We start from the raw sequence: 26361 nt of genomic DNA on the forward strand, positions 1-26361 counted from the left end.
TTTCACTTCTCATCCAAGAAATTGAAGAAGAAATGGATGAGAAGCGAAATGTCTTCAAAGAACCAACCAGAAAGTCCAGTCGCCACTTGGGAAAAAAAGCACCTTTGGGACAACCAAGACCTGGATGTCTGAGAATCTCCAAAGACATCACAATGTCTATTTATACTTGTATAAATATAAAATATCAATATATATTATTTATTTATTTATTTATTTATTTATTTATTTATTTGTTTGTTTATTTATTTATTTATTTATTTATTTATTTATTTATTTATTTATAACATAGGTATCACAATAGAGTTTGGAGTTTGGAGTTTATTCAATTTGTAGGCCGCCCTATTCCCCGAAGGGACTCAGGGCGACTGAACAAAGCCAAGGGAGGGGAAATTACAAAAAGTAAGACAAAGACAATCAGACAATACGAACAATTTAAAAGCACAACAGACACAGCAAATTCGAGTAGGGGGGGGGGAACTCAACCCCAGGCTTGCTGGGACAGCCAGGTCTTCATGGCCATCCGGAAGGCCTGAAGGGTGGAGAGGGTCCGAATCTCCACGGGGAGCTCGTTCCAAAGGGTTAGATACAAACTTATGGTAAACCGCTCCAAATTTGATTGCAGAAAATATGACTTCAGAAACAGAGTGGTCAATGCCTGGAATGCTCCACCTGATTCTGTGGTTTCTTCCCCAAACCCCCAAAACTTTAACCTTAGACTGTCTACTGTCAATCTCACCCCATTTCTAAGAGGTCTGTAAGGGGCAGCGTAAGCGCACCAGCGTGCCTACCGTCCCTGTCCTAATACTCCCTTGTATTTGTATTCATTTCATGTATTCATAATCACGTCCGTACTTATATCTGTTATCTAATTCATACTTGATGAAATAAAATAAATAAAAAATAAGAATAAATAAAATAAAACATAGATATTCCCAGGATAGGACTTCAAGCTGGAAGCGGGGTGGTGGTGGATGAGGACGGACGGCACAAATGGTGAGAATCACTTCATCCTTGGCTGGATTAAATACCCACCTAACAATTGCAGACATTGGTGGAATAGAATAGAATAAATAGAGTAGAATAGAATGGAATGGAATGTGAAATTAGAATAGAATGGAATGGAGTGGAGTGGAATAGAATAGAGTAGAATAGAATAATGGAATGTGGAATAGAATAGAATAATGGAATGTGGAATGGGATGGAATAGAATTCTTCATTGTCCAAGTGTGATTGAACACACAAGGAATTTGTCTTTGGTGCAGATGCGCTCTGTGTACATAAAAAGACAAGATATAACTATCATTAAGTGCAACACTTAATGATAGTTATAGGGTAGAAAGAGCTGCGAGAGCGGCCGCTCGGAGAAGTTTGAGGGAAAACATCACGAGCAGCCAGGACCCCCAGCACCCCACCCCCCCACCCCCACCCCACCCCCACCAGCCGCGCCCCTTCCCGAAGTGACAGCCACGCGCAACTCGCGCGCCCCGCTGGTTGGAAGAAAGTCCTTCTCCGCACCAAGCGCTTTTCCTTCCCAACCGCACCCCTCTCGCGTTCTTCGGCCCGCTGGACCAATGGGGGCCCGCGGTAGGCGGAGCCCGGCGAGCCTCCCGGGCTGAGAAATTGGAAGGAGCGAAGTTGCGAACGCTCCGAGGAGTGAGTAAAGCGCCGCGCTCGGAGGAAGTAGCGGCACATGATTGGAGCGGGAAGAGGGGCTGAGTTGGGGCATCCTCGGCATCCCCCGGGTGATCTTCGGGCCCCCGGCTTCCCCAGCTCTTCTCCTATGGGGAGACGCGAGTGAGATGTATCGCTCTGGCGTCCGGTACCAACGCCACCGCCGCGCTGTGATCGGAGCGCCGGAGAGGACGGATGAAATAGTGGCGGAGTCGCCGGAGTCGCCTCCTGCAGCCGACCGGAGGACCCGGGGAAACCGGCGGGCGATCGGGTCCCGCGAAACTTTCGGATCGGGGTGGCTTCGCGAAGCCCCGGGACGAAGAAGAAATCTATGGGACTTGTTGGTTTGCTCGCAGATAGATAGATGTCCTCGCTCCGGGATCTGAAAAAGGCAGGCAAACGGCTACTTTTATCAGAAGACGTGCGGGAAATCCTAACTGTGGCCAAAAGGGGTCCGAGTTTTAAATTGAAGAACAGAAGGTCAGACAACCCCCAAAATCAGGGCGGAAAACCCACCCGCAAGTCTCTCTATCTTCCTGACCTGCAGAATTATTTCTGAAGCATTGGGGCTCCTGTCTTCTCCCCACCATTCTGAAATAAGAATAACTCCCCAACTCCTTTCCATCTCTTCTCTTCCTCCCTCTGAAATGTAGGGTTTATTTTCTTTCCCTTATGTTGGCTGCCTTCTTGTTTCCCTTCCTCTCCGAACTGAACTTTAGCACTCTTGACCCTCCTAGTTTATCCACGTCTCCTCCACGCTTTCTTGCTTTTTCTTCTCGGGTTTTTTTTGCCATGGCGTTGAACTCCACCATGCTCCCAGCTACCAATGGCTCCTCTAATGGGACAGGTGGGCTGCCTGAGAACAGCAAGCCCCTGACCATCCCCATGGTCATGTTCATTTTCGGAGTGGTGGGGAACCTCGTGGCCATCGTGGTTCTTTGCAAGTCCAGGAAGGAGCAGAAGGAGACAACCTTCTACACGCTGGTCTGTGGATTGGCTGTCACCGACCTCTTGGGGACTTGCCTGGTCAGTCCGGTGACTATTGCTACATATCTGAAACAGGAATGGCCTGGTGGCCAGCCCCTATGTGAATACAGCAGCTTCATCCTCCTCTTTTTTGGCCTGTCCGGACTCAGCATCATTTGCGCCATGTCCATAGAGAGGTACCTGGCCATCAATCATGCCTACTTCTACAGCCATTACGTGGATAAGAAACTGGCGGCGCTCACTCTTTTCGCAATCTACGTTTCCAATGTCCTCTTCTGTGCCATGCCAAACATGGGTTTAGGGAAGACAAAGCTCCAGTACCCGTACACCTGGTGCTTCATAGATTGGCAGACAAACATATCCAGCCATGCTGCTTTCTCCTACATGTATGCCGGCTTCAGCTCCTTCCTCATTATGGTCACGGTGGTATCCAACATCTTGGTGTGCATGGCCCTGATCCGCATGCACAGGCAATTTATGCGTCGAACTTCCCTGGGGACAGACCACGCCACTAACCGTGTGTCAGACTTTCGCCGGCGCAGGAGCTTCCGGCGCATGGCCGGTGCAGAAATCCAGATGGTCATCTTGCTCATTGCCACTTCCTTGGTCGTAGTGATTTGTTCCATTCCTCTAGTGGTGAGTAATCTGCTTATCCTTTTTCTTTCCAATATTATCATTAATTTCCTTTAGGGGAACAGTGTGCTGCAACATGAAATTCCCTCCTTTGCAGTTGTCACAACATGTGATCTAAAACTTTTTTAACCCAGCAAAAGCAAGAAACCTATTCTACTACTTTTTTCTTGACTGGATGCTAATATTCAACACAAAACACTAAGGAACACTTTTGACCTGCTTTTTAGCTGTTTACCTATTCATGGGGGTGTGAAGATCCCAAAACATCTTCATTATTGCCAATCTCTTAAAGAAATTCATTGTGGACAATTTTAGTCTCATGCAGGAAAACTGTTTATGCATATTCAAGCAATCGATACACAGAATAATTGTGGCACATTACTTGACATTAAAATTGTGTGCCTTCACTTTCTTCAAAAGTATCATGGGGTTTTCAGGGAGTTATTTTTCTGATGCTTAGCTTTGCAGCTTTATATTCAATTTTTTTTTCTATTTCATTGGGTTGTTGGATAGACTGAATGATTAAATAAACTAGTGGCTTTCACGGGATGTTGTAGAAATAAAGATTGAGGGGCGGCTTAAAGTAGAGCATATTGAAATTGCAAAACACGTTAGCCAAATGTTATGAAATTGCTTGCAGTTCAGTATTCATAGCATTAGCGTAAGGTCCCCAGATACACTTAAGCAAACAAATGTTAAAGTATCTTTAAGTATTAGAGATATGTATAGCAGGCTAAAAGATTTAACAGTCTAATAAAGATTGGTTCCCAAATTGCTCCCCCCCACAACTTTAAAAAAAGTAAAGTTAGCAGTATTCTTTGTCAAATAAAGCACAGATTTTTTTCCTGTGACAATGTGACAGTTGCGTGCAATTATTTATCCTTGTGTGGACAACTTTGATAACTGTTTTGTGCCTGGTTGTAGGTGTTCACTTTTTCCCAGTTGACTCTAAGGAAGGGAGAAGGAGTAACAACAGTTGGGGGCTTAGCTAAGACTTTCCCCCTCTTGTAAACTTCCCAATGAAATGCAGCAAGCTCCTTTTTCTTGGCAGGGATATAACAAACAACTGACAAGGCATGCTTGCTATTAACCCCCCACCCTCCCTTTCATTCCGTAAGCTAAGTGGTCCTTTGGAGAAAAGCATGGAGAATACGGTTGGGCATAGTAGAGGGGGCTTTTTGTAGGCAACAGACAATGTAAAATTGCTCCCTAACAAGAAGGTAGTAAAAGCAGAGAAACCGATGTCCAAACCACAAGCTTGAGTTATTCAACTAAACGCTATACTTTTACTAGTTTGGCCAGTTTGGCCACATAACTGAAAAAAAATCCAGCTATGAATACCTGGTCTGTGATACCTGTGCATTTTAAAGATAGTTCAGGTCATGTTCTTCAGTGTGTAACTGTACACTTTTCCACTGGTGTTTCTTACTCAGACTACAACATTTTGCTCCATGATCTTTGACTTACTAGCATAATGAGTCCTGTTTTTAAGTGGTGGAAGTAAACATAAAGGGTGGCGGGTAATTTCCTCACAAAAGATCTGGTAGCAAGTTAAGGATAATTGTTTTCTTGTAGTGCTTGTTATCTTTCTCACATGGAAATGGCTCAGATTGGGGGGGGGGGATATGAAAAACAAGTCCCCTACCATTCAGAATCATCTTGCACAAGGAGAGTTCATGTGTAAGTAGCCTGGTAACGAATAGAGGAAATTGTGCTTAATGAAGTGTGTGCTTCTGGGGGGGAAATACTGTAGGTAAAATTGGGCTCATTTCCTCCTTTCACACAAGTGGTTTTTTTTGTTTTTTTTGTTTCAATAATGTAATAATAACTCAGTCCTTTTGATATTGTTCAAATCCCTAGTGCCATGTAACGGAGTGAGCTCCCGTTACTTGTCCCAGCTTCTGCCAACCTAGCAGTTCGAAAGCACATAAAAAATGCAAGTAGAAAATAGGAATCACCTTTGGGGGGGAAGGTAACAGCGTTCTGTTATGCGATGAGATGAGCACCGCTCTCTAGAGTCAGGAACAACTAGCACATATATGCGAGGGGAACCTTTACCTTTGATATTGTGGCAATATGTTATGTACATATGTATTGAGTTACCTGTCTCTTCTAACTATGTACTCTAAACATCAGTTCCTACTTGTAAAAGCTAAATGATGGTGAATGGGCAATAGTGGAACCTCCCACACATTTTGCCGCGGTAGCTATTTTTGGATAAACTGCTTATAAAAGCTTTCAGAATGTAGTAAAATTCAAACTGAGCTACCCTACTTGTCTCTGCTTCAACTGTTTGCTTATTTTTAGGAAGTACTTAACTTTTCAGGACTTTTAAGCATGGAGAAACAGTTATATTGTCACATCTATTTGCAGTGTAAAGTGGTCAAGTCTACTTATTCCTCAGAAAGGGTAAACATAAGATATCACTTGAGTTGTGTTCCAACGTCGGTGACTACAAGGATACCTTCGTGCAACTTTTGTTCTTTCTCTTTTTCCTTCGTAATTTATATGGCCGCCTAATACACCTTTGCAATTGTGGCTTGTGATTTCTTGCTTCTGGGAATTTTGTTTCTAAGCTAGTCTACAGCCCTGGTTGTCTCTCATCCAATTACTGATTAGATCTGTATCTGCTTAGTTTTTACAAGTTAAGTGAAGGTGCTGCTACTTCCTGCTGTGACACCCTCCTGGTGTGGAATCTTTTCAGATTGTGGCTAAGTAGTCCTTAAATCATTATCTTAAACCCATTTGTTAGTTAGCTTGGGAGCAAGTGGCTCCTGCCTTCCATACTAGACATCTGTAGAAGACTGGACTCATTCCTCTAATTTTTCACCCAGGTGAAAAACAGCAATGTTTTCTCCTGAGAAGAGAGAGAGTCTCTGTTTCATGCCTTTTACACATTCCACATTAATAGAAGGAAGAGGGTCATTTCTCACAAACCTCCTCAGCACTTTATAGAATGCTGGATAGAAGCTTCAGAGATGATCATAAAGGCAAACCAACATTTGTGAATCCTCTAACTTCCAAGATATTGTGATTAAGACACCCAAGGGCAAGAATTGGTGGCCAAGAGTCTTGACAACTGTATTCACAGAGATACAACTAAAGTAAAAGTCTCTCTACCTAAAGAAGATGATAATGGATAAGGCAATGATTATAAGTTAGTGGTGTCTCATAATGCAGGAGATTAAAAAAATACTTTAAATTAAATACAGTAAATGCTATGGGAACAGAAAGCTAGACAGGATGGATGTTTTCTTTGTTCCAGTAGGGATCTTATTAAATCCATCTGAGATTCAAACAGAAATAGAACATAAGAAATTATTGTCCAAATTGTCTATTTGAAACAGTAGCTAGATGCCAAGTTGGGACAAATGGTCCCAACTATTTGGTATACATAAATGCTTGCATCCCATTTAATGCAGTTAACGTTTTTTTTCCAACATAAATGCTTAGAATGCTTATTGCTGATTATTTATTCTGAATTAAAAGTGTTGTATTCGGTATTATATTATGTATCAAATGACATGGGTCTACATGCTTTATCTTTGCAGTGGCCCTGTGAAGAAGCTTAGACTAGAAGAAAATTATTTGAACCATTCTGTTTATTACATGAATAAATGGCTATATCAGTCAGTGTAACTCTGACTTCAGTAGCATCTGTGGGTAGTATTTTTTTAAAATATGAAGATACATGTAGGCTAGTTCTGATACTACAGAGCAGTACTCTGATGTGGAGATGAAATTTTGCAAAATGTTGTATTGAAGGAAAGATGTGGCCTTGAAGCACCTGACAAAAAATTTTCAGTAAACTGAAAAACAGGAGGAATGGAAAACAATGAATGTCATCATGCTCAATTAGAGAGGGTTAATTGCTATTAGAGAGGGTTAATTGACTATGAAAATAGTAAAATGGTAAGTAATGTTAATTTGTAAAACCTTCTGGAACTCATTTTGGAAACTGGTATCCTGTCATTTCTTAATAATCTCAGCAATGAAATTAATCATATAGAAACAAACTATGTTGGGGAACTTGGAGAAAGTAAAAGGAAGGGAATCATATAGAAAAATCAAATGTGTCATTTCTATTTGTGAATTAAAAGTGCCAAAGACTCATTGTCAGGATTCTTGTATGAAACCAACAGATAGTTTTCAGAACTATATATATACCATATAGGTTGTTTCCCTCTTGGCTTTATGCTCACAATAACTTTTGAGGTTGACTCAATGAATTATCTTGCTGAACAGGAATTTGAACCCAGATTTTATCAGTACACACACTTTATTTTGGAATAACACATTGGAGAACTGCAGTGGTGCTCTATGGGCCTTTAAGTCCAACAGATCCTCGTATTAGACCTAACCACCTGCTTCCTACTCATAGACTGGGATCACAGTGACCTAGGCTAAACCAAAATAATTTGGAGTATTTGTGATTCAGTAGGTCATGCTCCCAACCAGTGTCTTAAAAATGTAATGTGAACCAGTCCATCCTGTTGAAGAAATATTATACTTCATTTATTTAGACATGGAGTATTTTGTTTATATAAATTTAGTGTTCTGTTCATTGTTAACATTTAGAATTTGCTGTTGGGAATTGACTGCCAGTGCATATGTCTCAAATCAAATCGTATCTAGTTTATTATAGTCAAAGACCAGAGACCAGAACAAATAAAACGCTCAAAGAATAGTATTTGATTTGATTTGCATATGTCTCTTTGAAATTCCAGTGGAGTTTCCCAAATCCTGATGATTACAGTATTTTCTGTAGTGAGACATGCTGGGAATCGATGCATGTCAGAAATTATGAACTTCAATTTGAAAGACTTACTTTCAAATAAAAGACAGATCTGATATTTCATTATAGTGAAGATTACAGAAATTGGGGCTGGAACAGAAGTGAAGAGTCTTCATAATTTCTCCATTTGAAATAGGAAAGCTTTGTATACATACTTGTTTAATAACCAGATTTTAATTCCCCCCCTTAGATTTAATTAATTTAATCCCTACCCTTTTCTACTCTACCGCAAACAACTACCTCTAATGAGTATCTTTAATTTGAAATGACTGGGATTGGGGTACATTAACCTGGAAAATCTTATTATTATTTGAGGCGCTATCAAAATTCCTAATAGCCAAGACATTCACAGAAGGCAAGTATGAGTGTGTCCAAAATGACAACATTGGAGGTACATGATTGAAGACAAGCACCTTTTATGTCTCAGGTCCATGAAAAGAGCAGGGACTTTGTGGTGCCTTCTTGATTTTTGCAGAAAATAGAAATTTGATATAGATTGCTCTGTCATCAGAGAATAGAACGATTTTCTCTTTCCCAAGATACGTTTTTAAATGTGTGGAAACTTTTTCTCCTATTAAAAAAAAAATCTGTTGTATGCATCTTGTATACAGTACAAGTTCTCTTAATATTAGAGTCTTTAATGTCCCTGAGAAGTGATAATGGATTGGGGACAAAGTTATGATGGAAGAGCCTGCTATATCTACCGTGTATAAAGACAAGAAATGTGATAAAGTGAGTGAAATAAAAGAGTTTCTAGTTGATCTTTCAGCGTATGGATCATACCCCTTTTAGTTGGTTTGTATGCAGAGCCAATGCATGTTTCAGAAGCACACAGAGCTGAACAGTTAAACTGGGAAATTTGGGGATTAGATCTAGGAGCAAGTTAAAAAGCTTTTAAAAATAGTTCTGACGAAAACTGATTTTATGATTTCCCAGAAATCTGTATAGAGATCTTCATGTGCTCAGCAGGAGTTGTAATCAGAAGAGCCATTGCCTGAATCACAGCACATCTGGAGGAAGCCAAGTCTGTGATTGTTTACAACTGGTTCTCAATTTGCAACCATTTGTTTAGCGACAATGGCACTGAAAAAAGTGACTTTTAAGCAACTTACAAACCAGTCCTCGCAGGTATCACGGTTGCACCACACCCACGGTCACATGATTAGAATTTGGGTGCTTGGCACCTGGCATGCATTCACAACAGTTGCAATTTCCCAGTGACCTTGTGATTGTCATTTGCAGCCGGTTGTCCCAGCCAGTTTCCGACAAACAAAGTCAGTGGGGAAAGCCTGATTCATTTAACAACTGCAGTGATTTGCTTAAAAGCAGAGAACAGCAGCAAAATAAGTCATAAAATTGGGGCGTGGCTCTCAACCGTCTTGCTCAGCCATGGAAATGCTGGTCTCAACTGGGGTCGTAAGTCGAGGAGTACCTGTGCTAAACAGCAGATCTCCTGAGCAAAGGTTACTTTGCAAATTGTCTTCCTGCTTAATATTAACTAGCTGCCTATATAAAGCCGGGTATCGGAATGCGATAGAGGAGAATTTTATGAGGGCATGTAAAGATTTTGTGGATAGCTCCTCCTTTGTTTGCTGTAGAAGGCGACTGTTTTTCTTTTTAAAAAAAAACACATTTTATGGTAAGACATACTTTAGGCGTGCACTTAGGAGGGGAAAATACTTTTTCCTGGATATCAGCTCATCCACGGTTGGAGGTTGACTCATGATGTGGCCTGTTTCATAGTACGAAACAGGCCATGTTAGTAAGACTTCAAAATATGTATTGGGATCGAGATATAGGATAATTGTGACCCGTGGGCTTGCAGTCAGCACAAACTTTGTTCTCGGTGCACTTGTGCAGACATAAGGAACACGGCTGTCATATTTGGATGCAATCTCGGAGCCTGTTGTTTCACACCCAACTTGGGAGCTCAGGCAATTTGGATGTGGGGGGGGATGATATTTGACGAAAGGGTCATCCTCCCTCCCACACGCTGCATTTCAATAAAAACAGTTCCTGTCTTATTTACTGAATAATCAGTAATTGACTCCTGAATACAAACATACCCAGGATTCAAGCTCATCCAGCACTGACATTCTTCTTTCCTGAAATTGAGGAGAATTGATTTTGCATGTATCCAGAAGCTGGTGGTTAAGATGTCATTTTGGGGATTAGATCCTGATTGTCGAAAGCAGGTAGCCAGGTAACGTTAGAATAGAGGATAATTCTGTCTTCCTTGAACTACTAGATCAAAAAAAAAATGGGGAACTTTGGTTGAAATAATCGTGAGAACTTTAATGGGGCAAAGTTGGATCACCATTTGTCTGGTGTAGGGTTTCCTGCCTAAGCAGGGGGTTGGACTAGAAGACCTCTAAGGTCCCTTCCAACTCTGTAATTCTATTCTATTCTAAACTAATCTGCTAAAGCAAGAGATAGGCAGGCTGAGATCTTAATGCCATACTTGGCAGGAAAGTCTTAGGGTAGCTCTGTCAGAGATTCTGGTAAATTGCAATGTTATATAAGAAGAAAGGCTCAGTGGCTAAGATGCTGAACTTGTCGATCAGAATGGTCAGCAGTTCGGCGGTTCATATCCCTAGCGCCGTGTAACGGAGTGAGCTCCCATTACTTGTCCCAGTTTCTGCCCACTTAGCAGTTCGAAAGCATGTAAAAATACAAGTAGAAAAATAGGGGCCATCTTTGGTGGGAAGGTAACAGCGTTCCGTGTGCTTTCGGTGTTTAATCATGCCGGCCACATGACCACGGAGATGTCTTCGGATAGCGCTGGCTCTTCAGCTTTGAAATGGAGATGAGCACCGCCCTCTAGAGTCGGGAATGACTAGCACATATGTGCAAGGGGAACCTTTACCTTATATATAAAATAAATAAATATGTAGCAGATAAGAATTGTACTTAATGCATTTTTTATTGAATTAAACTCAAATCTGGGTTCTGACCTAATCTGCCATGACTTTATTTCATCTCACCTCTTTTGAGGATTACAGCATTGAAAGGCTCAATGCTTTTGGATTGAATTGGGTGTAGCTCGTAAAACCTTTGCATAAAGCTTCAATTCAGGCTCCCTCAGGCAAAAGCAGAATCCAGGGCAAAGTTAACCGGGCCCACAATAACTGCAGATATATATTGTAAAACAGCGAAGGAGAAAGAAGTTTCTAAACCCGCCACTATCCAAGCTATTATTACTTCAATTTATGATTGCATCAAATGTGAAGGATTATGAAAGGCAGAGAAGAGAAACCTGGCTAAGAGAGACATAATACAGGTAGTCCTTCACGTGACCATAATTGGAACTGATACTTGTGTCACTTGCGAGGCAGCTGATAAGTGAGTCACATCTAATTTTATAACTTTTTTGCCCACGGTTAAGAGACTCAACATAGTCGTTAAGGGAATCACATGGTTATTAAGTGAATCCAGATTCCCCATTGATTTTGCTTGTTGGAATCTGTCTGGAAAGGTCTTAGCTCGGGATCACATGCTCCCACAACTGTTTTAAATACATGCCAGTGGCCAAGCACCGAAATTCTGATCACGTGACTGCAGGGAGGCTTTGATAGTTCTAACTGTAAGAACTGGCCGTAAGTCACTTACTTCAGCACCATTTTAACTTCAAGCAGTCGTAGTGGTGGGATTCAAATAATTTACCAACCAGTTCTCTGCCCTAATGAGCAGCTGGGTAGGCGGGGCTCAGTGGTCATGTGATTATGTGGGCGTGGCCAAGTCAATGTCACTCAGGTCGATGGGCACTTCGCCTTAGTTGTTATAATGGTAATAAGGGTTAACTGGAGAGGCAGTTTCTGTAAGCAGGGCAATAAAGATTAAGCTAGAAACAACACCAGAATGTTTCCTTCCTGCCTTCCTTACAGGATTAGCCCTGTAAAATGGGAAAAAACAAAAGATTTCTTCCAACAACCGGTTCTCCGAACTGCTTAGAAAGTTACCAACCGGTTCTCCCAAATAGATGCGAACTGACTGAATCCCACCACTGAGCAGTCACTAAATGAAAAGTCATAAGTTGAGGACTGTATGTGGATTCTTTTTTAAAAAAAGGTTCAGCATGAAACATTTGCATTAATATAAGTTAAGTGTAAGATCCAAAAATCAATGTGAGAAGACTAAGTAACATGTTCTTTCTTTGGTAACACTTTTCTTTAAATTTTGGAGAAATGAACGATAGTTGTTTTTAGGGGCCAAGCTGTAAAAGTGTGGCCATTCTAACATGGATGAAGCCCAGAAATATGTTTTAAGAATCTAGCATTCTAATAATACATTTGAACAGTGGGATCATTTGAAAAATGATGCCTGCTTTTAAAATTCAAAAGTCACAACCCCTGGTATGCCCAAATATGGGAGGAAGGTCACACTTCCATTCTCTGTCCTTCGGCTCGTCACAAGAGACCATCCAGACAGAAACCCAATATTTTTTTACTGTTGCCTTTTTGTTACATTTGTTATATTTGTGCTGATAAATAAATAAGAGGCAATAGAGCACAGGTTCGATTCCCAGCAAGGGTATGGCTAGCTGATGAGAGCTAAATAGCTTGAAATAGATCTATACTAGTCTCCCTTTATTTATTTATCAGCACAAATATAACATATATATATATATATATATATATATATATATATATATATATATATATATATATATATATGTGTGTGTGTGTGTGTGTGTGTGTGTGTGTGTGTGTGTGTGTGTGTGTGTGTGTGTGTGTATGTTGTATTTGTGTTGATAAATAAATAAAGGGAGACACAAATACAACACAAATGTAACAAAGGCAACAGTAAAAAAAAATATTGGGTTTCTGTCTGGATGGTCTCTTATGACGAGCCGATGGACAGAGAATGGAAGCAGTGAACTTCCTCCCATATTTGGGCATACCAGGGGTTGTGACTTTAAATACATACATACATACATACATACATACATACATACATACATGTGTGTGTGTGTGTGTGTGTGTACACATACATACATATATCCACCCCCCTTCCTACCCACGACTGCAACTAGTATTACATTTGATTAAAGTAAAGACTGTCTCAAATACAGTTTGACTCCTACACATCATATTGTTGCCAGGCAGTAGAGAAATAGTTTGACTTCTTATCTTGTCCTGGAATTTCTTGGGTCCCTCCCAGTTAAAGTACTAATCAGATCTGATCTCACTTAGCTTTTGGGGGAACTTTTTGAAAAAAGTATGTGACAATTCGTTTCTGCATTATTGCCAAGAAAAATACATGGAGGCATCCATGAAGTCACCAAGCATTAAGCTTGGTTTGGAGGAAGCTATGCTGAAATCTCTGTTAGATGCTAACTCTGCTATCAAGTTCACATTCTTGCTTTAGGCTGCTATTTAAGCAGTTCTAGGTGAGTGGATGTGGTGGCTCAGTAGCTAAGACGCTGAGCTTGTCGACCAAAGGTTGGCAGTTCGGTGGTTCGAATCCCTTGCACCGTGCAATGAAGTGAGCTTGTCCCAACTACTTGTCCCAACTTCTGCCAACCTAGCAGTTCAAAAGCATGTAAAAATGCAAGTAGAAAAATAGGAACCATCTTTGGTGGGAAGGTAACAGCATGCTGGGCACCTTCGGCATTTAGTCATGTCAGCCACATGACCATGGAGATGTCTTCGCACAGCACTGGCTCTTCGGCTTTGAAACAGAGATGAGCACCACCCCCTAGAGTCGGGAATGACTAGCACATATGTGCGAGGGGAATCTTTACCTTTAGGTGAGTGAGTGGATGTATTAATCATTTGTACTGATTAAGTTGCAATTGGCTCAATCAAATTTGATAGTAATGAAGAGGTTGATTAGAACATTGCTTTTTGATATGGAGATTTATTTCCTTGAACCGACTTCCCAAATTGGCGTGCTTTATCCTGTTGTGAAGAATGATTTGGCTTAATACTGTCTCAGCTTTCTGATAAAAAGAGAAGATTTTGAGTTAGGCATCCTAGTGGTTGGAATTTCTCTCTAGCTGACTTCTATTGTGATCCATTAAACCAATGGTTTTTAAATTTGGCAACTTTAAGGTGTGTGGACCTCAACTCCAAGAATTCCCTAGCCAATCATGCTGACTGGGAATTCTGGGAATTGAAATCCCCACCACGTAATGTTGCCAAAGTTGAGAAACATTAAGGGAAACTCAATAGGAATTCAGTCAACCGCTGGATCCACATTGCTAGAAGACCTGTTCATCAGAAGGCTTTCAAATGTAGTGTACTCATTGTTTGTGTACAAGTGGGATTTAAACCATGAATCAATTTCCCTGGAGTGGCCTTATGAAATGAAGCAGAAATTGCTGCATCAGACAATTTCATTAGTGTAGAAAGAAGAGGAAGTTACCCATAACGTAAGAAATTCAGTTAAGGTCTTCCGGCCACAGTACCATCTACAGAAATAGCGGCAGTTGCTTAACCATGGATCTGAAAGAAACCAAGGACACTTCCTTACATTTAGCCCTGTATAAATGTAAAGAAAAGTCCAGAATCCTTTGTTTTGGAGTCATTTGTACTGGCGGTCTTACTTTCCCCATATTATTTTATTAGAACTAGAACTATAATTCTTTATTGGCCAAGTGTGATTGGACGCACAAGGAATTTGTCTTTGGTGCGTATGCTCTCAGTGTACATAAGGAGAATAAAATACATTCATTAAGAATAAAAAGATATAACAGTGATAGTCAAGGTTACTAATAAGCTATCAAATTGTATCAGGAAACAAAACAATATAAATTGAAAGATACAAGCAACATGATTATAGTAATAAGTTGGAAGAGATAGGTAGGTAGGTAGGTAGGTAGGTAGGTAGGTAGATAGATGATAGATAGATAGATAGATAGATAGATAGATAGATAGATAGATAGATAGATAGATAGATAGATAGATAATAGAAGAATAATAGTAATACAGTCTTAGTAAATAGTAATAGTCTTATTTTTATCTTGAAACTTGTCAGTTATTTGTTAGACAATACAGTCTTTATCACTCATTTAGATATGATTATGAACTGTTAAATACCAAGGCATTATTATTTGTCCATTTAACTCAGGGAAATAACTTTTTTCACATGTTTTTACACATTCCCTGTTAATTATCAAATTATTTATCTATTAAAGGCCAGGCAGGTTGATAATCACTCTGAAGAATACAGCTTGTGGGCTTACATAGGACAACTGCAGATCATTTAATAATTCCCAAATTGGTTAATTTCAGCTTCCATGATTCCTACCTAGTATCAGAGATGGAATTCAGCAGGTTCTGGCCAGTTTTGGAGAACTGGTAGCAGAAATTTTGAGTAGTTCGGAGAACCGGTAAATACCACCTCGCCCCATCTATTCTCTGCCTCCCGAGTCCCAGCTGATTGGGAGGGAATGCAGATTTTGCAGTAACTTTCCCCTGGAGTAGGGAGGGAATAGAGATTTTACAGTATCCTTCCCCTGCCATGCCTACCAAGCAATGCCACACCGGTAGTAAAAGATTTTGAATCCTACCACTTCCTAGTATAGCCATAATTGCCTAGTATAGCCAGCTTGAACCATGCCAGTTCCACAACATCCCTCAAGATGGATGGAATCTGCCATAAGATAAAAAGGGGGCATTTCTACTGATTCTTCTCACGCTACTATAGCCTTGATCGAATTAGTCTTCCATAGAGTAATGTTAGGTTTCATCAAACGTTGAAGCTCCATCTTTGAAAAAACCCTAAAATAGCCAGGGAACCACATAACTCTAAGATAAACATTTTGTCAGGAGGGAAAGAAGAATCTGGTTAATCATCATTTTAATTTTTTTTATTTATCAATGTAGCAATTAGACAGTGCAAATACTCCATTGGATTGGATTGATTTTCAGAATTGGCTCTGTCTTTAATTCCTGTTTGTTAGGAATTACAGGCACTGTAGTCTTTGGCAAGCCTCTAAATAGTTCCTCCATTTTCCCCACTGAAGATGTTAATTGCAAAGAAGCGTAGGCGAATAATTATTACTTCCCCAGGTCATTGTTTTTGAAATGTCTACCTCTATGGAACATTTCTTGTAGCAATTGGTCTACCGAAGAAGAACTGAGCTTTTGCTGTGAAATTTCTGTGAGAGGTTAATTCTAAGAAAGTACAGAGAGGGGCTTTAGGGTACATATTCAGCATTTTTTAGATTTAAATGTATTTGACAAATAGTCACAGCAAAATCTCTGATCTGCTTTAGGGTTGTAATACAGAGGTTCTCCTTGTGTAGCTATGACTTGGCTTAGAAATCTAGATCCCTACAACTTCATTGCAAAACAAGGTTCCATTTGTGTTTCTTGTGTACAGTGTTTCTTAACCTTGGCATCTTTAAAAGAGGTGTACTTCAACTCCCAGAATCCCTCAGTCACCTTAGATTAACTGTATGGGGAATTCTGGGAGTTGAAGTGCACCTCTCTTAAAGTTGCCATTGTTGAGAAACACTAGTTTAATGAAACATTTTTGAGTTGCAAGGAAGGAATTTCAAATTCTATTTGGTCTTACATCAGAAGCTAAGTTTTACAGTTTTCCTTTTTCTGTTCAGGTATCCCAGTTTCCCAATATTATACTTGCTATTCATGAAAAGAAAAGAAAAACTTGAATTGAATGTATAAAATATTATGTTCTCTCCTGCTTTTTAAAATACGTACGTTACTGATGATAGCACAAATTACAGAAAATGTTTTAAAAAATGTTTCGCCATTACTAGTCTTACTGAGGTTTTTCTGGTAAAATTAAAAAGAATTTAGAGAGATTCCCAGAACACTTATTTTGGATTGTCTAATATAAGCTATAGTACTATATATAGTGATATATTTATACATGAATTATTAAAAGTTAATTACTACTTCAATTAAATCCTGTTGGTACAGTACTCTGAATTAGATGAAATACTTATACATTCAATTTGCATATTCTAATTGGTTGGCTGTTCAATTAAATTATTTTTGTTTATTTTTATCACCAGTTTTATTCTATATAAAAGCAAATATTGGGTTAACTTTGCCCCAACGATTCAGAACAAGATCTGATAATAATCAACTGTCTTCTATTTTTTTCATGATTTCTCAAATTACATAGCAGGATATAGAAGAAACTACTAGAAATGTAGTTAGTATGCCATCTAGTGGTTATAAATCTGACCGTTTATATTCAGCCAATTAAATTTCTGGCCAGTTGGTTAGCCAAAATATAATTGGACTAAATCAACTTAGGTGCAAAATCTAAGAGTCATATTTGAAGAACATGAAACCTTTTTTTTTTCTGATTTAAAATATTTTATTTTCATTTCCATAACATATGATCACATGTATATTATTACATAGACAATATCATGTTGTAAGAGAGAACAATATACATGTGCAATCATACTACTTTAAAATCAAACCTGGAATAGTTCCCCCCCCCCGAACCTCCGAACCCCCACAAGCTACCCCCCCCCCCGACTTCCCAGAACCCATACACGGTATAGATATTTAACAACCACAGTCTAAGATATATTGATAAAAAATAAAAGTAAGAAATTAATAACCTTTTTACATTGAACTTAGCTCCTCCTTGCTAAATTAACTATAAACAGTTCAAATCATTCCTAGTCTTAAGCATAGGCTATCTGGAATTTCTTAGTTCCATCTTTATTTTGTATATAATCAATCCATTTTTTCCAGTCTCCTTTGTATCTCTCATTTGAATGGTCTTTAACAAGAATCCTTTTAGCACATACAGATTAACAAATGTACATTTCAGGTCGTATCAGCCAGTGACATAATTCAATTATTGACTTTCAAAGTTCTAAAATAGCACTCTAATATTTGCTTATCATGAAAGGTGCAAACATGAAAATGAATGAGAAAAGCGTGTTGAAACTCTTATTCTTTCAAAGTTGGGTTTGGATAGCTAGAAACAGATAGATATACATATACATTCATAATTGCAATTACAGTGATTTACAGTTTAATAAACAAAACCATTGGTTTTTAACATAAATTTTCTTTCTCGTTCCTTGCTATGATTAGGTACTAGTATCCACATATCCCTATATGAATATAACTTCCAGTACTTTTGTTTAGCATAAGCACCCATGATTTAGTATGAAAGCTTTCAGCCTTAGTTAAAACAAATAGAATGTACCGTACTTCACATTTTCTAATGCTTAAAATATTCACTAATATTACCCTGCTTTTGTCCTGTAAGGCGGGTTCATATGGATGATTGCAACTTGTTCAATGACTGGGAGGAAATCTTGGAAATCTGTGCAGGACTGCTATTCTAACTCATGGGTGGGCTCTTGTGGGTTCGCACAGGTTCGGGCAATCCTCTACCAAAGATTCTATGGGGTTCAAGGAACCCCCAAATCCCACTCCTGGCTAGCCCCACCCCACCCTGCCCCTCCTCTCCAAGGAGTCTCCACGTGGCCCATTCATCATGCCAGGTAAGTGCAAGGGCCGCCCGGAGGCTCGGAGAGGATGGAAAACAGGCCTACCAGAGGTTCCGGAAATCCGGAAATGGGCCTGTTTCTGGCCTCCAGATCCTGGGGGAAGCAGTTTTTGAGGAAAGCCTCTGGAGTCTGGGGGTGAAAAACACCCCCCCCCATGGTGCTGGAGGCCAACTAGGCCACGCCCACCATGACCACACCCACCCAGCAACGGGGCAGCAAACCCATTGCATTTTTTTGAAGCCCACCCCCGGTATAATTCCTCTGTCACACCAACAGAGTGGAAATTAGACTTTTTATTTTCAAGTCTCAACTCAACTTTCAAGTCTCAATTCAAGGAACACTTCAGCTCTCAACTTTGAGGGGCAGAATGCATGGTTGCAGAGTCAGGAATATAAATAACCTTTTGCATGCTGTTTTACCTTATTTTTAAAATAATATTTTAAAGTATATATAATATCTTTGGAAATAAGTCTTTGATTTCCAGCACAGTAAAATGCAAAAGGCTGAGAATGGGAGTAGAAAGACTATCATTTTTTTTTTTTTACATATTGTATCTATAGGAAGCTGTGATAGATATTGCTTCTTTACATAAGTTCACCTAGCAAGAGTTTAGATTTGAAACGGAGCTTAATCTGCAGTTTGCACAGCTGTCGTACTGGGTCAGAGGCTGCAGGTTTTGAATACTCCATCATTATTCACTTTTGTGAATTAGAAACTCAAAGAGGTTTTGTTTTGAAAAATAAATAAATAAAAAGAATGGCATTTATGTAGCCTCTCCCACTTCTGGCATTTTTGATCTTGGGATTTCCCATTACCGAAAAAACCAATTTCTGAAACTGGGAGGAAAGAAATGGGTAAATTCCCTACTGTATCATCTCCTCTGCAGTCAGCAATTTTCCTGCAGCCTGGGAGATGGAAATGGCACATATTGCAGTCCTTAGTTTTTTAGTTTTTTTAGTTTCTTTTTTTTTTAGTTTCCTTTATTTGTATGCCACCCTTTTCCCTGGGGGGACTCAGGGCGGCTCACAATTCAAAAAGGGGGGGGGAGACAAACAGTAGACAATACAACATGTTAAAAAAAAGAGCACAACAGTCACACAGTTCAGGTGGGGCTACAATCTTAACCCCAGGCCAGCCGGGACAGCCAGATCTTTAAAGCGGCGCGGAAGGACTGGAGGGTGGTGAGGGTCCGAATCTCCACGGGGAGTTCGTTCCAAAGGGTCGGAGCAGCCACCAAGAAGGCTCTCCTCCGGGTAGTTGCCAGTCTGCACTGGCTGGAAGATGGAATTCGGAGGAGGCCTAATCGATGCGATCGTATCGGTCTAGTGGAGGTAATTGGCAGTAGGCGGTCTCTCAAGTACCCAGGCCCACTACCATGAAGGGCTTTATAGGTGATAAGTAGCACCTTGAAGCACACCCGGAGATCAACAGGTAGCCAGTGCAGCTCGCGGAGGATAGGTGTTACGTGGGTGAAGCGAGGTGCACCCACAATCGCTCGCGCGGCCGCATTCTGGACTAGCTGAAGTCGCCGAATGCTCTTCAAGGGCAGCCCCATGTAGAGCATATTGCAGGTGTCCTTCACAACTGTAACACAGTTGCATAAAGTCCAGCTTATTTCCTAAATGTGCACACTTGGAATAAGATACAGAAGTTCTTGGAACCTTCCACATAGGACCTCTCTGCCATTCATTTAAGTCACCCAACTTTTGAAGGACTTCTGCAAGAGCATCGCTAAATGTGCATGGAGATTCTCAGTCATCCAAGTCATGGTTGTCCCAAAGGTGCTTTTTTCTCAAGAGGCAACTGGACTTTCTGGTTTTTTTAAAAATAGAATAGAATAACAGAGTTGGAAGGGGCCTTGGAGGTCTTCTCGTCCAACCCCCTTCTTAGGCAGGAAACCCTACAACACTCCAAACAAATGGTTCTCCAACATCTTCTTAAAAACTTCCAGTTTTGGAGCATTCACAACCTCAGGAGGCAAGTTGTTCCACTGATCAATTGTTCTAACTGTCAGGAAATTCCTCCTTAGTTCTAAGTTGCTTCTCTCCTTGATTAGCTTCCATCCATTGCTTCTTGTTCTGCCCTCAGGTGCCTTGGAGAATAGCTTGACTCCCTCTTCTTTGTGGCAGCCTCTGTGATATTGGGACACTTATTTTCTTTGAAGACTTTGCTTCTCATCCAAGAAGCTTCTTTTGAATGAAGCACCTTTGGGAAGACTTCTGCAAGTGTGTTGAGCTTTTGTGAAATCCAAAATTTCAAATGTTTTCTCAAGTGTGCAGGCCCACACTTCATATGCTCAATACAAGTTGTGTTGAGGGTAACATCACACGCTTTTTAAAAAAAATATAGAGGTGCCTGGAAATCTATTTCAGTTAGCAGACTCACCAATTACAGCTGGGCAAAGGATTTGAAAGAGCTGCTTTGCAACACCCAAGCACACATACAAATCACTTTTCTTCTCACCATTAAAGCAGCTGTGTCTTTTGCAAGGCTCAGGCATCGACTTCTAAGTCTGCTTCTAGCTGACTCCACAGGGCTGGCTGTCAAAACCGACAGGAGAAATGCAACATACCAATGCCACACAAATGGGTATTGATGATTTTCAGGACGTTTCTTTTGTCATTTTTAATTTAAGTTGTGGGTAGTATCTGATTTTTTTTCTTCCAGCAACTAAATCCAGCAGGAAATAGTATTTCGGATATTTGGCAAATTGCTGTTAAATTTGAGTGGAAAGCATTGAGGATAACAAGAAAGAGCTTGGGGCTATTTTCAGTCTACAGGTTAAAGGGTCAGCCTCTACATAAAAGCATCTAATACAGTGTTTCTCAACCTTGGCGACTTTAAGTCCGGTGGACTTCAACTTCCAGTTTCTGGGAGTTGAAGTCCACAGGACTTAAAGTCGCCAAGGTTGAGAAACACTGATCTAATATTTAAAAGGTGCTTCCCCCCCACAAAGGCAATTGGACTTTGTTTTTTTCTTGAAGAAATTTTGCTTTTCATCCAAAAAGCTTCTTCATTTCTGAAGGGGGGAAAAAGCTTCTTCAGTTCTGAAGAAACTTCTTGGATGAGAAGCAAAATGTCTTCAAGCAAAAAACCAGTTGCCTTTTTTTGGGGGGGAAAAAAGCACCTTTGTGATAATCATTACTTGGATGATTAAGAATGTTCACAGACATCTAACATTTATTTTTTTTGCTGAAACAAGAACCAGTTTGGTCCAGTGGCTAAAGCACAGGCTAGAAATAGAAAAACCGTTAGTTCAAGTCCTGCTTTAAGCATGGATGAGTCATTCTCTCCAGTGGTGGGATTCAATTTTTTTTTACTACCCGTTATGTGGGCGTGGCTTGGTGGGCGTGGCATGACTTGGTGGATGTAGCAGGGGAAGGATCTTGTAAAAACCCCATTTCCTCCTGATCAGCTGGGACTCAGGAGGCAGAGAATAGATGGGGCGGGGCCTGTCAGAGGTGGTATTTACCCATTCTCCGAACTACTCGAGATTTCCGCTACTGGTTCTCCAGAACTGGTTAGAACCTGCTGAATACCACCTCTGATTCTCTCAGCCCAGCTCATGTCACATACATTGTTGTTGTTGTGAGGGAAATAGGAGAAGGAAACAGCCTAGCTGCTATTGTTTATAAAAATACTAAACACAAAATATAAATAAAATGAATAAACCAATCAACAAGCCACCTATGGAAATGGTTACATGGGCTTCACTTCCTATGGACCGCTATCCCATGCATTTGTGGAAACTGTTTGTGGGATTACAGCCAGCATTTCTGTAATGTATTTTAACAAGGCTTGCCAAAGTGGCAGCAGAGACCGTCAAGGGTATAATTGAGTACTGTGCATCATCATGTTCTTTCTTTATTTGGAAAAAAAGAAATTCATTCCAGGGAAGCTTGTCTGTCAAGAAAATAACTTTTTAACAAGCTACCACAGGCAAACTTTGGAAGGTATTAAAAAAGAAACAACTTTTTCTTGACTGTTCAAGTCTTCCAGCAAAAGCTGCGCTCTAACCTCAAAGAATCCACAGTTCTAGGCCTGTGCTTGAAAGAGAATTTGCCTGTGAGGTAGAAAAAAATGGCTCAAATTTTGTTTCCAAACAAGTATTTGTGGAGGTTGGTGGGATTAGTGCTTTTAATATTGGTTGAATCTCCCAGAATAGCTCACAGGCACATTTTGGCATTCCTTACACACCCAACACACTTAATAGCAGATTTGGATATAGGAGGAATTAAGAGTTCGTTATTAAATGAAAACCAAAAACATCAGGGCTTTAAATTCAGGATTTAGAACACAGTAAGGGGCAGCAGGTTTTTCAGAAAATAATTCACAAAAGGTTAATTGACCCTTGGGTTTTCTGGTAACTTAGATAAACTGGAAAAGGGGAAAGGTCTTTTATCTCTATTTGAAATCAAGCAGCTGGAAAGTTTTTCCCATTCTGAAAATAGCTCCCATTTGACATTGCAGAATGCCATGTACTTCACCCATTCTCCTATCTCTCTCTTCCTGTTATAACAGTCTAAGCCAATTCTTGGCCTTGAAAAGTCAGCCCAGCCTTCAGTCATCAAATTATGAATGGAGTTTATTTACACATGTGTTCATTTCTTTTCTAGGTCCGGGTCTTTGTGAATCAACTGTACCGTCCAGCTATAATAACAGAAATCCAACAGAACCCAGATTTGCAAGCTATCCGTATAGCTTCGGTGAACCCCATCTTGGATCCATGGGTCTACATTCTGTTGCGCAAGACAGTCTTGAGCAAAGCCATTGAGAAGGTCAAGTGTCTTTTCTGCCGCATTGGTGGGGCCCGGAGACAGCACGGAGGTAACAACTGCAACTGGGCTGATGGCCACCGGAACTCCTCTGTCACAGCCAGCCATTCGCCCTCCTTCATCTCCCGAGAGCTGAGGGAGATCAGTAGCACTTCACAGACTCTGCTCTACCCACTGGAGCCAAGTGAAAGGACGGTCGGCGACCGAATGCTGTTACCAGGAACCAGCAGCTGCCTGGCTCAGTCGGATACTACATCTATAAGGACCTTAAGGAGTTCAAAAACCTCAGAGTCCTCTCAGGGGCAAGAGTGTGAGAATGCCTTTTTGGTGACTGAACTGAAGCCTAGTGATAGAAGCACTCCGAAAGGCAGCTCCCTTCAAGTCACTTTTCCCAGCGAAACTCTGGACTTGTCGGAGAAGTGCATCTAAGCAGTGGGAAGAAGTTAAGAGACAATTTGGTTCTTAAGTAAAGCGGGGAGGAACTGACACAATAGACATGTCAAATGCCCATCTTTGCCATCCATTGTTGACCTAGCTAAGGCATACACCCGAAGCTTATCTGGATTTCCCCGTCCTAAGCTTGAAGTAGCCATTTAAGGCAAGATAGACTTGGAAATGTGCATCAGGCAGGAATCCATGGGAGATGTTGAACTAGTCACCATCAGAGTTTAAGCATCTTGATTTGCACCTCCCTCAACGTTGGTTCCAAGGTGCAGCTGCTGGAGCTTTCCTGTTATGTGATAAGCACACGTTTCTGCAGGGATTTATTACCCCTAGAGATTCATCCTCTGCCATCAAGCCCCGCCAAAGCAACAGAGGAATGTAATGGTGTCTGAAGCACAGGCTGATGCTTGTTGCCTTACCTTGCCCTGGGAGATAGGACTGTTTTCACAAAGTTTGTGTTGGAAAAAGTCACCAATCTTCTCCATCTGAACATGGCAGAAGCATACTTATTCCACTCCAAACTCCCCTCTTGGCTTCATAGTTCAGAGAGATTTAATTATAAGATAGTTGCCAATGGAGGAAGAAACTGGTCCAGTTGTTATGGAACGGAAAAATCTCTCTATTGTGTGAAAAAAATGTGAATTTTTCCGGCTGAAATGTTGTGACTGACTGTATTTAAGGAATGTATATTCTTCTCTGTGAGAAGGTTAATTATTAATATAAAGTATAGGAAAAAAAGGTAATATGGTCAGGTCCTCTTTTCTTAATGTATGTGGTTAGCATTAGATTTTTTTTTAAATTTGCAGACTCAAGAGGCCAGACTAGAGCTGATTGATAAGACAAGAGCTGAGGAATCTAGAATGACATGGGAAAACGTTTCGATGCCACTATAGGAATAATAAAAGCTTTATGTTTTTAAAATGCTTCTCATATTTTCTTAAGTCTCCTTTTGAGTGGAGCTTGACTCTTTATGACTTCATGGAGAGAGCTATGGAAATGCACATCCTTAAAAAGAAATAAAAATGACTGTATGTGCTGTGAATTTCCCTTCAAAATGCGAGTCGTTCCTAGCTAAGCTAATAATGCAGTTCTGTTAACATCTGGTGTGCATGGATGCCACACTGAGGCTTTACTTAGAAGTACATTCCACAATTACCGTAACAATTCTTGCTGATTTAGGCACTTCTTCACATGTGCGCAAGTCGAAAAACATGCATCCATAGTCAACATCCTCTCTGCCTAATTCTAAATGTGTTTGCTCATAGATATTTCAGAAGTTAGTTCAAGAAAGCATCCTAAAAGACCATAATCTAAGGGTTACCTTAGATTAAGGTAACTTAACTTTATAGCCTCTGCTGTTTGTGTACTTATGGCAATCCCAGTCCATTACGAATGTTAACACATATTCAAATGAGTATAACATCACGCTTTGCTTTATCAGTGTCCATATAGGAATTGGCAGCTGTACAATACATGGCATTACCATTCTTATAAACATCCTGTTGAAATTTTTTTCTTATCTGCTATACAGTCCACTCTATTTATATGACGATATGATTGCCAAATGCTTACGTGAGCAATATTTTTCCATTTATGTTGGTTACGGTTGCAACCAGTCTGCCCCAGCCTGTATGGAACTGATAAAAGATTTGCAAACAGCCAAGCTTCATTGGCTTAGAATTCTGGGGGTCATATATCCGAGGCATCTGGAGGTGGGATTGCTATAGAAGAAATGGAGAAATGCAGGAAACTCCAAACATGTTTATTGTACACAGCGATGTACGAGGTATTCTAGAGATGGTTGTTGATCGTTTGTGATTCGGAATGCATGTTGCAATTATCCATTTTCAGTTGTAATGAATTTGGAGCATGAGAAAAATACCACACTGTTGTTTTTGTGGCCTTTCAGTTATTTCTGACATTTGTTACAGGAAATATTGTAGTTTGCACTAATGCTTTTGGAATAAAGAGAGACTATGTTTTTAAAAAACCAATTTAATTGATTTGGGCACTAGAACTGAAAGAAAAAGCAACTACTGTGGTGTGGTCTATTTATTAAAAACAATGACAGGTAAGATTAGGAAAAACATTAGCCTTAAAGTTTCTCTCCATTAAAAAAAAATAAATCTCTAAAGCCACTGGAAATTTATGTTTTCGAATGCTATGTTCAAAGGATTAGATTTTTGTGTTCCAGTATTATTATTCTGTATTGATGTTCAAGGTCTGTTTTTTGTCAAGGAAAAAGCACATTGTGTTGCTTATTGTGGTTTTCATGTAAATTGCTTTCTATTGGAATCAGAATTTTGAGCCTGAATTTCAGAGATGGCTTATGAAGCTGGCTCTCCTGGCACAAACCTTTTTTGGAAATCATTATTAAATGCAGACATACCCACTGGGTAACGAAGTCGGTGTGAGTCTGTGCCTGCTTACTTATCCTTAACATAACTTCCTGGGAAGACCCTCACATATTCATAAACCCAATACACACAATTTCTAAACATTAATTTAGAGGCAGTAAATATCAAATGCCCAGCCCTAAAGATGAGGTACCAATCAGTTCCTTAAAGACTTCTATGTTTCACTCCATAATAAATTCTTAT

At 40.1% G+C, this 26361-nt stretch overlaps 1 protein-coding gene across 1 annotated transcript; it reads left to right on the plus strand.

The window, feature by feature from the left end:
• The first annotated feature begins 1630 nt into the window (after positions 1-1630).
• Positions 1631-26161, plus strand: PTGER4 (prostaglandin E receptor 4). The gene is made up of 2 exons (XM_014056302.2): positions 1631-3294; positions 23159-26161. The coding sequence occupies exons 1-2, from the start codon at positions 2344-2346 to the stop codon at positions 23744-23746; spliced, it is 1539 nt and encodes a 512-aa protein (XP_013911777.2). The 5' UTR covers positions 1631-2343; the 3' UTR covers positions 23747-26161.
• Positions 26162-26361: the final 200 nt, after the last annotated feature.

The sequence above is a fragment of the Thamnophis sirtalis genome, unplaced genomic scaffold, assembly GCF_051295495.1.
Source record: "Thamnophis sirtalis isolate CommonGarterSnake01/CBP01778 unplaced genomic scaffold, rThaSir2_p1.2 scaffold_5, whole genome shotgun sequence".
Classification (NCBI taxonomy): Eukaryota; Metazoa; Chordata; class Lepidosauria; order Squamata; family Natricidae; genus Thamnophis; species Thamnophis sirtalis.